Raw genomic sequence first — 13,360 nt, forward strand, 5'->3', positions numbered from 1 at the left:
TTTTATTTCAATTTGAAACTTTGACTGATGTAAAACACCAAGTTTCGATATTTATAGGCAGAAACCGATGGATTCAAGTGACGAAATGACGATTAATTATTTCATTACGAAAGAGAGACATTTCTTCAAATGGAGCAATAAATCAACAATTACAAAAGAAGAATTGCAAGAAACAGTTGTAGGAAAACTGTGTTGCGTAAGTACAAAAATACAAAAATACAAAAATACAAAAATACAAAAATACAAAAATACAAAAATACAAAAATACAAAAATACAAAAATACAAAAATACAAAAATACAAAAATACAAAAATACAAAAATACAAAAATACAAAAATACAAAAATACAAAAATACAAAAATACAAAAATACAAAAATACAAAAATACAAAAATACAAAAATACAAAAATACAAAAATACAAAAATACAAAAATACAAAAATACAAAAATACAAAAATACAAAAATACAAAAATACAAAAATACAAAAATACAAAAATACAAAAATACAAAAATACAAAAATACAAAAATACAAAAATACAAAAATACAAAAATACAAAAATACAAAAATACAAAAATACAAAAATACAAAAATACAAAAATACAAAAATACAAAAATACAAAAATACAAAAATACACAAATACAAAAATACAAAAATACAAAAATACAAAAATACAAAAATACAAAAATACAAAAATACAAAAATACAAAAATACAAAAATACAAAAATACAAAAAAACAAAAATACAAAAATACAAAAAAATACAAAAATACAAAAATACAAAAATACAAAAAAAAAATAATACAAAAATACAGAAATACAAAAATACAAAAATACAAAAATACAAAAATACAAAAATACAAAAATACAAAAATACAAAAATACAAAAATACAAAAATACAAAAATACAAAAATACAAAAATACAAAAATACAAAAATACAAAAATACAAAAATACAAAAATACAAAAATACAAAAATACAAAAATACAAAAATACAAAAATACAAAAATACAAAAATACAAAAATACAAAAATACAAAAATACAAAAGTACAAAAATACAAAAATACTTGAATTTCTTGAATTTCTTGAATTTCTTGAATTTCTTGAATTTCTTGAATTTCTTGAATTTCTTGAATTTCTTGAATTTCTTGAATTTCTTGAATTTCTTGAATTTCTTGAATTTCTTGAATTTCTTGAATTTCTTGAATTTCTTGAATTTCTTGAATTTCTTGAATTTCTTGAATTTCTTGAATTTCTTAAATTTCTTGAATTTCTTGAATTTCTTGAATTTCTTGAATTTCTTGAATTTCTTGAATTTCTTGAATTTCTTGAATTTCTTGAATTTCTTGAATTTCTTGAATTTCTTAAATTTCTTGAATTTCTTGAATTTCTTGAATTTCTTGAATTTCTTGAATTTCTTGAATTTCTTGAATTTCTTGAATTTCTTGAATTTCTTGAATTTCTTGAATTTCTTGAATTTCTTGAATTTCTTGAATTTCTTGAATTTCTTGAATTTCTTGAATTTCTTGAATTTTTTGAATTTCTTGAATTTCTTGAATTTCTTGAATTTCTTGAATTTCTTGAATTTCTTGAATTTCTTGAATTTCTTGAATTTCTTGAATTTCTTGAATTTCTTGAATTTCTTGAATTTCTTGAATTTCTTGAATTTTTTTGAATTTTTTGAATTTCTTGAATTTCTTGAATTTCATGAATTTCTTGAATTTCTTGAATTTCTTAAATTTCTTGAATTTCTTCAATTTCTTCAATTTCTTGAATTTCTTGAATTTCTTGAATTTCTTGAATTTCTTGAATTTCTTGGATTTCTTGAATTTCTTGAATTTTTTGAATTTCTTGAATTTCTTGAATTTCTTGAATTTCTTGAATTTCTTGAATTTCTTGAATTTCTTGAATTTCTTGAATTTCTTAAATTTCTTGAATTTCTTGAATTTCTTGAATTTCTTGAATTTCTTAAATTTCTTGAATTTCTTGAATTTCTTGAATTTCTTGAATTTCTTGAATTTCTTGAATTTCTTGAATTTCTTGAATTTCTTGAATTTCTTGAATTTCTTGAATTTCTTGAATTTCTTGAATTTCTTGAATTTCTTGAATTTCTTGAATTTCTTGAATTTCTTGAATTTCTTGAATTTCTTGGATTTCTTGAATTTCTTGAATTTTTTGAATTTCTTGAATTTCTTGAATTTCTTGAATTTTTTGAATTTCTTGAATTTCTTGAATTTCATGAATTTCTTGAATTTCTTGAATTTCTTAAATTTCTTGAATTTCTTCAATTTCTTCAATTTCTTGAATTTCTTGAATTTCTTGAATTTCTTGAATTTCTTGGATTTCTTGAATTTCTTGAATTTTTTGAATTTCTTGAATTTCTTGAATTTCTTGAATTTCTTGAATTTCTTGAATTTCTTGAATTTCTTGAATTTCTTGAATTTCTTGAATTTCTTGAATTTCTTGAATTTCTTGAATTTCTTGAATTTCTTGAATTTCTTGAATTTCTTCAATTTCTTCAATTTCTTGAATTTCTTGAATTTCTTGAATTTCTTGAATTTCTTGAATTTCTTGAATTTCTTGAATTTCTTGAATTTCTTGAATTTCTTGAATTTCTTGAATTTCTTGAATTTCTTGAATTTCTTGAATTTCTTGAATTTCTTGAATTTCTTGAATTTCTTGAATTTCTTGAATTTCTTGAATTTGTTGAATCTCTTGAATAACTTGAATAGCTTGAATAACTTGAACAAATTGAATAACTTGATTTACTTGAATTACTTGAATTCAAGTTCTTACTTGAATTCAAGTTCTTACTTGAATTACTTGAAAAACTTGGAATGTACTTGAATTTATCGAAATGCTTAAAATGTTTGAAATACCTCTCAAACCCAACCCCCCACCCCCACTTCTCAACAAAAAATACAGATAATATTTTTTTTGGTTTGGTACGATTCGAAAGAAAGCAAAAATAATGAAAAATTATATATATTCTCAAAGTTGCATGATTTTTTACAAGCAATCAAGCCATTAATTGATCTTCACACTCATTTTTACCATTAAAGTTGCTGTTCTATACAATTCTGTTGCAAAATATTAATCAGATACAGGATCAGAATAATTTTCGTTAAATTAAAAATTTCTCGGGAATTCCCGGGATTTCCCGGGAAATTAGTTGAAAATTTCCCGTTTCCCAGGATTTTTGTAACCCCGGAAAAATTGGACGCTCTACTTGTGACGGAGGGGCGGTACGACCCCTTTCATTTTTGAACATGCGAAAAAAGAGGTGTTTTTCAATAATTTGCAGCCTGAAATGGTGATGAGAGAGAAATTTTGTGTCAAAGGGACTTTTATGTAAAATTAGACGCCCAATTTGATGGCGTATTCAGAGTTCCGAAAAAACGTATTTTTCATCGAAAAAAACACTAAAAAAGTTTAAAAAAAATCAGCCATTTTCCGTATTGGAAATTTAATGTACATTTCGAATCTACATTGACTCAGAAGGGTCAATTTTTCATTTAGAACAAATTTTTCCACTAAGAATTTCATGTTTTTCTAACTTTGCTTATAAAAATAAGGTGTTTGCTTGCTAACATCACGAGTTTGCCGCGATATTACGAAAAAAAAAAGTTTTGAAAAAGTTGGTCGTCGTTATTCATGCCCGTTTATGGTCACCCGCGACAGACACACACGACAAAACAAAGAGAAATGCAAAAAGTAACTTTTTCAAAACTTTTTTTTCGAAGAATCGCGATAAATCGTGATGGTTACAAGCAAACCCCTTATGTTATATATCATTTTTTTATAATTGTCTGCTCTACAACTTTGTAGAACATTGTTAAACCCTTAAAAATTACCCTGCAATGTAAGAAAAAACACGAAATTTTAAAATGAAAATTTTTGTTTTAAATTAAAAAAAATTACCCTTCTGAATCAATGTAGATTCGAAAAGTACATTAAATTTCCCATTAGTATGACTCCATTACTACTTTAAAGAGATTTAGAATTTTTAAATCGAAGATGGCGGCAAAAATGGCGGTTGTGAAATATTAAAAAATTGCATTTTTTTAATTTTATAATCAATCAAACAAGTCAAATTTGACTGAAATGAGGTCGATAAACTCGATTTTGATGTTTAAATTAAGAAAACAAAAAAATACAAAAAAAATGGTCGTGATTCGATTATCCGAAGTCCTATACAAACCTTCGGATATTTTTTAAAATTTAAACACTCAATTTATCTATTGAATATTTCATGATCAGCCTTAAGGGCCGGATCATGAAATTATTTTGCAAAGCCGTCGCAAGCTTGATGAATTGATATTTTATTGAGAAAAAAAATTGAAGGTAAACCCAAAACTGGCCAGCACTTTAAATTTATTGAACTTTTTCACGTTTCTCCTATTGCACAGGGTATCTTATGAATTTTCCAATAATAATGCGTGTTGTCACAGCCTGCATAAGCACCAACCCAGCCATCCTTACCTTGGGTCCACAAGCAATGACCAAACTTTTTGTTTTTGATTAGATACGTTCCATCGCTGACCCAAATGATATTCCACGAGGCCCCTCCGTCATTGATGAGCGTCTTCGGAATCCAGGTGAACACATAATTTCCGTTCCAGTTCTGTTCCGATTCAAACAGCTCTTCGCCCAGATTTTTGTGCTTGATTTTGTAATGGTCCGGATATCTCTCGTCCGGTGTGATGACCCAATTTTGGCTTTTGGTTCTTAGGGCCGTCACATGGCGTCGATCAGCGTCATGGGTTTGATCCGAGCTGAGCAGTGGCTTCTCCAGGTAAACGTTGATCAAATGCACACACGCTCCAGGTCCGCCCCAAGGATTTGCCAGGGCAGCAGATATCATTACTGCCAGAAAAAGAAGCACTGTTGGGAATCCTTTCATTTTGGACAATTATGTCACACTGAAACTGGACTGAATATTTTGCATTCTCTCATCATTTATATACCCTGTTATTTTATTTATTCAACGTGTATAAACGCTCAGCTTTGTCTGTTGATAATATTTGTGAGTTATATTATTTTTTGAACAGATTTAAAACATTGTAATACCTAGCAACACAATGTATATAACTTCAAGAATAGTGAATGCAAACCCGTTGTGCTTAAAAAAAGCTTTATCAAACCAGTGTGGGTTTCTATTTCAAACCCTACTGGCGTGTTTCTTTCTTAATATTTTGGAATTTTAGTTTTAACTGAATTTTTATATATTTAGGATTCATTCGGAAATGAAAACCATATTACCGTATCAAACCATAATTTAAACAAAAATAAATAGTATTTTACAGATGATTTGTGTACAAATATCACCAGTGTGCTCCAATTTAACAGATACAGATTTTTTTTGCAGTTTGTGATTTCAAGCTTCAAGAGAATTATTTGTCATTAGACCGATTCTTAGCGAAGCTACACCAAAATGTCCCTTTTTTCAATTTTCAATGTGATTTTTAATATGAAAGATTTCATTTTTATTATGATCCAATAATTGCAATGTGCTTTAAATGCGTTTTCTTACCTCAAAAGCCAAAAATGTTGACCAAATAAGGTCTGCAAGTCATTGAATGGGAGAGCAGTTTTTTCATAAATCTGCTCCTTTCGTTGTCCCGTCACGAAAAGAAATGGCTGGCAAAAACTCAAATTTCAACCAATTCGTTCAGTTCAAGGAGCAAAAGATTCGTTTTTTAATTTGTGATAATGTGTAGAAGAGCAAAAGTTTTTTAAAATCAAACTGGCAAAACTGTAGCGATTTTGGTAGAGTGCCATTTAAAAGTCCAGTTTTACGATGTTGTCCCGTCACGCTACATTTTTATTTCAGGGGAAGCACAGGTACTATATGGTTCGTTCTGCATGGTATTCTTTGTAGGAAAATCAATTATCTTTACAAATATGTAATAACTTTGGGGGGTTTCTTCTTTTATTTTGCCACTACAGCCAAAACGCTGAAAAAAACTGAGATTTTTTTTTGAAAAGGAGCCGAAGAATTGGTCATTAGTATTAAATGTTCAAAGAATCAGCACCAGATACCATTTTTGTTTAAGCAGTTTGTAAGGACATATGTATAAATAATACCAAATAGCTTCTTTGGTCGATTTGCCCCTCATAAAACTGAAACGCCTGTTACAAATAAAAATTAAAAATATTGATTGAATACTAACACAACTTGACATTGTTAAGATTGATGTAGATAAACGCTTCAGTTTCATAAAGTATGGTATATCGACAGCATTGAATTTTAAATCATTTTCTACGAATAAATAACTTTTTTTTAATGTTGGGTATACATTCTATGGAATCAACTTAAGGGGTAACATACATTTAAAAAATCACAAAGTTTCATATTCGGAAAATGTATAAAATCAACTAAAAAAATGATTTTTATGATTTTATGAGTGAGCGACGATTTAAGCTCATATGTTTGGCTTGCGCAAAGCGAACAGTCAAACTTTGTGAGCGGTTTTCCCTAAACAGCGAGTTGATTTACGGGTGCCACGATATCTCGAGATGGGATGGACCAAATAAGCTGAAATTTGAGGTGATGACTCTCAAGTCATTTCCCATGTGCATGACGAAGCCCAATTAAAAAAAAATACAAAAATCAAAAACAGATAATTTTCATTATGAAAAATTAACTTAATCCACCTACAGTCGACTCTCTGGTTATCAATATCCAAGGGACCGTCGAGGAAGAGAATCATCAGTTTACAGAACGATGCAAAATGAAGACTCGATTGAAAATTTTTTTTTTCTTGATACCCAGCTATGGGAGAGAATCATGGCAACGTCCATCAAACAAAAACAAACTAATGTCAAACACCCTTCAAAGCTTCGTTTCACCAAGAAAAATGTCTATGCAAGCCATGAGAAAGTGAAATTATTGACAACCGGAAGAGATTTTTTAAGATCCAGAAAAAAAGTACATATATAACTTAAGTGGTAATAACTCGAACTTTGGATGGCCAGATCTTCAATGTTTTGGACTCGTTGGAAAGGTCTTTTAATTACCTAACCAACGATGTGTCGGATGATAGATCCGGACATCGTTTACATACATAGGATTGAGATCCGGATATATGTGAAAAAACATTTTTATACATAACTATTGAACTACTAATCGAAACTTCAAACAATTCAATAGCGATGTATGGGACCCTAAACCAAGTCGAATGCAACTAGTTTGATTAAAAAATAATATTTTACTAAAAAATTTATCGTTTTTACGAAAAAAAATATTACTGAGATGGTAAATAGTACATTTTCATAAAATCACTATATTTTGTTTGGAAATTTTTTGTTAACAATTATTTATCAGTTTTTAAGTACTTTTAAGTATTTCTTTCCCAATAAAATATGTTGTTGCAGCAATTCGTTTTTTTTCCATACTAATAATCTATATGGTACACTTGCCCCACCTGAACAAGATTTTTTTAAAGATCTCTACAAAAATAACCAAAAGTTAAATCATACTTAAATCATAGGTGCAAGTCATTGGTAGGGACACTACTGATCTAGGAAAAATTGCATTTTGAAAAAATGAGCCATAAAACGAATCCTATGCCTTATTTTGTACTTTCCAAATATTATAAGAAAACAAAGGTTTCGAAAAAAACTTCATTAAATCTTAAGCTCCGTGGCGTTTACGTCGTTTTGGCGGTTATGTGGTAGTAGAATCAGCTAATTGCATTGCTAGCAACAATTCCTCATACTGGAAATAATCAAAATTGTAAAAATTACGGCCGTACGAGCGATTGTTCCTCTTGCCCCATATGGTCGTCTTGCCCCACCTTCCCCTATTCGTCATCTTCACCAACATTTTGAGCCGATTTGGTCAAAGCAGTGTTGAGATATCGTGACACCCGTTTTTTGAAACTGATATCTTCAAAAAGCTTTATCTCGACAATGATTCAACCAAATGTCTTCAAATTTGTTTGTTTTGTTTTAATGGTTTAAAATGTATATGGAAACAGATTAAAAAATACTAACGACTAACACACTAACCTCTGATTTTTTGCCGATTCACATGTATGTAATCCGTTAAGCAAACATGCGCCTCCATTTCCATCCCCTTATTTTTTTACCCTTACGTTCATTCTGCCAGTAACGGGGGGCCCACCTATAGCATTTTAGAATGTTGGAAAAATAATGAAGAAGGTTTAATAATAAATAAATATTCAATTTTTAATTTTTGTTTTTTTTTATTGTAATTTCGGGGTAATTGCGTTTACTGCCTGAACTTCCTCGGAACATATGAAAAATTCCTGGAGTTATAGCCATAACGAGCAAGAGGTCACTAGATTTTGAACCCGCATCATAACCGTAATTCTACAGAGAGCATGGTGGACTACTTTGATGATATGTTGGGATGTCCTAGGTCATCCAAAGACTCCCTGGAGTCAATATATCGATGCTTCTGTGCTCTCTTGTGCTAAGCTTGCTGGTTTTCCTATCTAGTTAGCATAAGAGAGCACGGAGGCATCGATGTGTGTCTATAGAACTAAGATTTACCGGGTTTACCACAGTTACAAGCAAGAGGTCGTCGGATTTTGACCCCTGATCATATCCGTATTAACTGAGAGAGGGGGGGGGGATGTTCTAGGTCAACCGAAGCCCAAATCAATTAATACAGCAGAGCAATTCTCTACGAAATCGGTCTTTTTTCTTCAATTTTAATTGTTGTATTTTTTTATCCGACTGAAACTTTTTTGGTGCCTTCGATATGCCCAAAGAAGCCATTTTGCATCATTAGTTTGTCCATATAATTTTCCATACAAATTTGGCAGCTGTCCATACAAAAATGATGTATGAAAATTCAAAAATCTGTATCTTTTGAATGAATTTTTTGATCGATTTGGTGTCTTCGGCAAAGTTGTAGGTATGGATACGGACTACACTGGAAAAAAATGATACACGGTAAAAAAAATTGGTGATTTTTTATTTATCTTTTTATCACTAAAACTTGATTTGCAAAAAAACACTATTTTTAATTTTTTTTATTTTTTGATATGTTTTAGAGGACATAAAATGCCAACTTTTACAGAAATTTCCCGGTTGTGCAAAAAATCATTGACCGAGTTATGATTTTTTTAATCAATACTGATTTTTTCAAAAAATCAAAATTTTGGTCGCAAAACTTTTTCAACTTTATTTTTCGATGTAAAATTGAATTTGCAATCAAAAAGTACTTTAGTGAAATGTTGATAAAAAGGGCCAAACATTCAATATTACGCTCTTTTAAAATGTTAGTCTTGGCTTAAAAATTTTGAAAATATTGTTTTCGAAAAGATCGAAAAATTTCACAAATGTTTCATGTTTTAACATTGAAAATCGGACCATTAGTTGCTAAGATATCGACATTGAAAAATTGTGGGCTGTTTGGGTGAGACTTGGAAAACATCAATTTTCCTGTTTTTAAACCTCTGCATTGCAATATCTCAGCAACTAAAGGTCGTATCAACAAAGTCCGAAGAAGCAAAATATAGAGAATTTTCTCAGCTATTCAAAAATATTTTTTTCAAAAGTGGGCAAACATGTGCACTAATTTAAAAAAATTAAAAACTGCGACTATTTTGAAAAAAGTTACATAAAAATGGCTATAACTTGAAAACGGTGCACTTTATCAAAATTTCACTTAAGTACTTTTTGATTGCAAATTCAATTTTACATCGAAAAATAAAGTTGAAAAATTTTTGCGACCAAAATTTCGATTTTTTGGAAAAATTAGTATTGATTAAAAAAATCATAACTCGGTCAATAATTTTTTGCACAACCTGGAAATTTCTGAAAAGTTGGCATTTTATGTCCTCTAAAACATATCAAAAAATAAAAATAAAATGAAAATAGTGTTTTTTGCAAAACAAGTTTTAGTGATAAAAAGTTAAATAAAAAAAATCACCAATTTTTTTTTACCGTGTATCATTTTTTCCAGTGTAGTCCGTATCCATACCTACAACTTTGCCGAAGACACCAAATCGATCAAAAAATTCCTTCAAAAGATACAGAATTTTGAATTTTCATACATCGTTTTTGTATGGACAGCTGCCAAGTTTGTATGGAAAATTATATGGACAAACTAATGATGCAAAATGGCTCCTTGGGCATACCGAAGGCACCAAAAAAGTTACAGTCGGATTAAAAAATACAAAAAAAATCGAATGACCGAAATCCTAGAGATTTGCTCAGCATAAGAAATCTCTTAAAAAGTGTAATTCTAGAAAAAAAATCAATATTATACTTTTTTATTAATTTTTCTGTTTTCACTTTTTTTAATTTATGAAAAAAAATAAAAATGTTTCCAGTCAGTAACGAAACATTACAAAATAAAATGGTTTCAAAATATTTATAATATATTGCATTAATCAATATTCATATGGTTCAATACCAATGCTATTTCGCCACAGTCTGTTCAATATAATGCATTTTTTATTTTGTAACAAACAAGTATCACAAGAGAGAGTATAAAAGAAGTGTTCCAAAGTCAGTTGAGCAGAGTTCAACAAAAAAAAAACAGCGATGAACGGTACGGTTCTGCTGAGTCTGGTGCTGGTGCTTGTTCAAGTGGTTCTGGCCTACGTGCCCCTGGGTTGTGTCAAGATTAAAAACGCTCACTGGTTGGAATGGTTGATCAAATCCAGCGACTTTGATTCGGAACGACGGCACGTGGCTCAAGGCATCCCGTACCAGCGGTGGCACATTGTGAAGGATGGTGAATTTTACTGGAAGATCAAGCTGGACACGCTGGACGAGGAGCTGTACGAGTCGGACAAGACGAACAACGGAAATTACATTTTCACCTGGAAGCCAAAGACGGACAAGGGTAACGCTGCCCAGTGGAACTTTTTGAGGACCAAAGGGGGTAAATTTCACATAAAAAATGCCAAATACGGTCACTGTTTGATGGCGAAAGGAGGCAGCTGGATCAGCGCTTATCCGTGCGATTATAATGACGAAAAATACGAATGGCACGTGGATCAGTGCGGTTAACTGCAAGCTAATTTCAATTTCAGAATTTTTTAGTGAGCTTGCTACTGTTGGAACTAAATTCGTGACGAAATACAAATAAACTTTGAATGTACTAATCGCTGCATTTTAATATGTTCTTCATCTACAAGAAATCCTTGCACAATTTTGCAGGTGCAGATGATAAAAATAAAACAAAGGTGGTCGGCACATGGTTTGTTCATTCAAGATTTACATTTGAATAACACACTTCATCATTGGGTAATTCTCTACCAACTCACACGAAATTGGAAAAAGTTGCCCCAACCCCTCTTCGATTTGCGTGACACTTTGTCCAGCCTGAAATGGTGATGAGATGGAAATTAGACGTCAAAGGAACTTTTATGTGAAATTTGACGCCCGATTTGATATCGTACACGAACGTATTTTGCATCGAAAAAACATCCAATTGTTTTAAAAAACTCTGCCATATTTCGTTACTCATCTTTAAAAAAAAATTGGAACATGTCATTTTAAGTAAAATTTATTGTACTTTTCAAATCTACATTGACCCAGAAGGGTTTTTTTTCATTTAGAACAAAAAATTTCATTTTAAAATTTCGTGTTTTTTCTTTGCAGGGTTTTTTTTAAGAGTGTAACAATGTTCTACAAAGTTGTATAAGAGACAATTACACAAATTTTGATATATAAACATAAGGAGTTTCCTTATAAACATCACAAGTTATCGCGATTTTACGAACAAAAGTTTTTTTCGGACCTCGTGATCAGGGACAAAAGTTACCCCTTAGGACAAAATTTCACGCAAATCGAAGAGGGATCGGGGAAACTGCTGTGCGAGTTGGCGGAGAATGACCCCTTCACCTTACTGAGGAATGATTTGACCTCCAAGACCCACCTTCACGTATACATATCGACTCAGAATCAAATTCTGAGCAAATGTCTGCTCGTGTGTATGTCTGTAAGTCCGTGCACATAAAAAAAAATGCACTCGATTATCTCCGGACTGGCTGAACCGATTTGGACCGTTCTGGTCTAATTCGATCCGTCTTGGGGTCTCACAAGGCCCTAGTTAATATTATGAAGTTTTGTGAAGTACTTCAAAAGTTATGCTAAAAAAACGATTTTATCAATACCCGAGCAGACGGAAATAACTTGGGAATATCGTTTTTTGATATTTGAAAATACTAGGCCAATAACATTTTATGTTATTTATAACAAGATTTGTTATTCGCCGTTATGAATTTTTTGTTATTGAATTGTTATTGTAATAACAGACTTATAACATTTCTTGTTATTTTTCGAACAAATATTTGTTATTATTTTTTGTTATTTTAACAACTTATCCGATCATCCCAATAACAGTTGGTGGTATTCTTCCATAACAAAAAATGTTATTCCAAAATTGTTTTGGCTTTCAACCAATATCAGACCAATAACAATTTTTTTATGATATCATGAACTGTTATTAAACTCTTATGCAAAAATAAATTTTGCAAGAAGATTCCATAACACTTTCTGTTATTTTAACAGTATTTGTTATTGAAATGGCATGAATTTTGTTATTACCGTCTGCCCGGGTAGTCCGGAAGATTGTAAAACCCGATTTAATCCCACCTGGGGTGAGATAGAGCATTTCTTACTAAAGAATATAACAATAGTAGAACTTCTTCTTTAAATTCATAACAACGACTTTGTTTATTTATAACGTCAGTACAAAAGAAAGTCTAATGATGAAAGCAAAGTATTATAAATGATATGCTTTCCAAAAGAAATAAAAAACGCAATTTTCACCAAAAGAATATTTTTAATCGTACATACGCGACAAACGCGAGCATAGCAAGCTTCCCATGCGTCAGTGACAACGCACTCCGCGGCATTAAAAACTTTGAAAACGATATAAACGATGAAAAGCTTAGAAAGCTCCTATTGGAATCCAATGAACCTTGTTAAATAAACTTACGAAATCGCGAAAAAGTGAAGTCTACTTTTAGGCGATTTAAGGAGCACACGGGAAACAAATTGATTGTAGCCGGATGAATGTCCTATGTCACAAAAGTTTTTGCATAAACAAACGGACAGGGCAAAAGAAACCGAAAAGCTACGATATCTTACATGTTGTAGGAAACATCGGTAGACAAGCTACTACAAAACGAGTATAAGTCGAGCCACAAAATATATGCGCCAGCATTTCCGCGCCAGTATTCGAAGCCCAACTTGACAACTTGTCGACTTGGCGACGAGGCGTCGAAAATCGATGCAGTGTGATTTTTTGACGATTTTTCCGATGAAAATTCATGCTGAATCGTAATATTTACGAAGATGAAAATGACGTCCAGCCATAAAGTAAAACCTATACCTTTCTTTAGTAAGAAAGGCAAAAAGGTGG

General features: G+C 30.8%; 2 protein-coding genes across 2 annotated transcripts; one reads left to right on the forward strand and one right to left on the reverse strand.

The window, feature by feature from the left end:
* Positions 1 to 4,282: 4,282 nt before the first annotated feature.
* On the reverse strand, positions 4,283 to 4,931 carry LOC120431619 (uncharacterized). The gene has a single exon (XM_039596728.2). The coding sequence runs from the start codon at positions 4,904 to 4,906 to the stop codon at positions 4,391 to 4,393; it is 516 nt and encodes a 171-aa protein (XP_039452662.1). The 5' UTR covers positions 4,907 to 4,931; the 3' UTR covers positions 4,283 to 4,390.
* A 5,560-nt stretch (positions 4,932 to 10,491) lies between these two features.
* LOC120431616 (uncharacterized) lies at positions 10,492 to 11,093 on the forward strand. The gene has a single exon (XM_039596725.2). It carries the CDS (start codon positions 10,528 to 10,530, stop codon positions 10,996 to 10,998), a length of 471 nt encoding a protein of 156 aa, XP_039452659.1. The 5' UTR covers positions 10,492 to 10,527; the 3' UTR covers positions 10,999 to 11,093.
* The last annotated feature ends 2,267 nt before the right edge of the window (positions 11,094 to 13,360 follow it).

Source organism: Culex pipiens, chromosome 2, assembly GCF_016801865.2.
Source record: "Culex pipiens pallens isolate TS chromosome 2, TS_CPP_V2, whole genome shotgun sequence".
Taxonomy (NCBI): domain Eukaryota; kingdom Metazoa; phylum Arthropoda; class Insecta; order Diptera; family Culicidae; genus Culex; species Culex pipiens.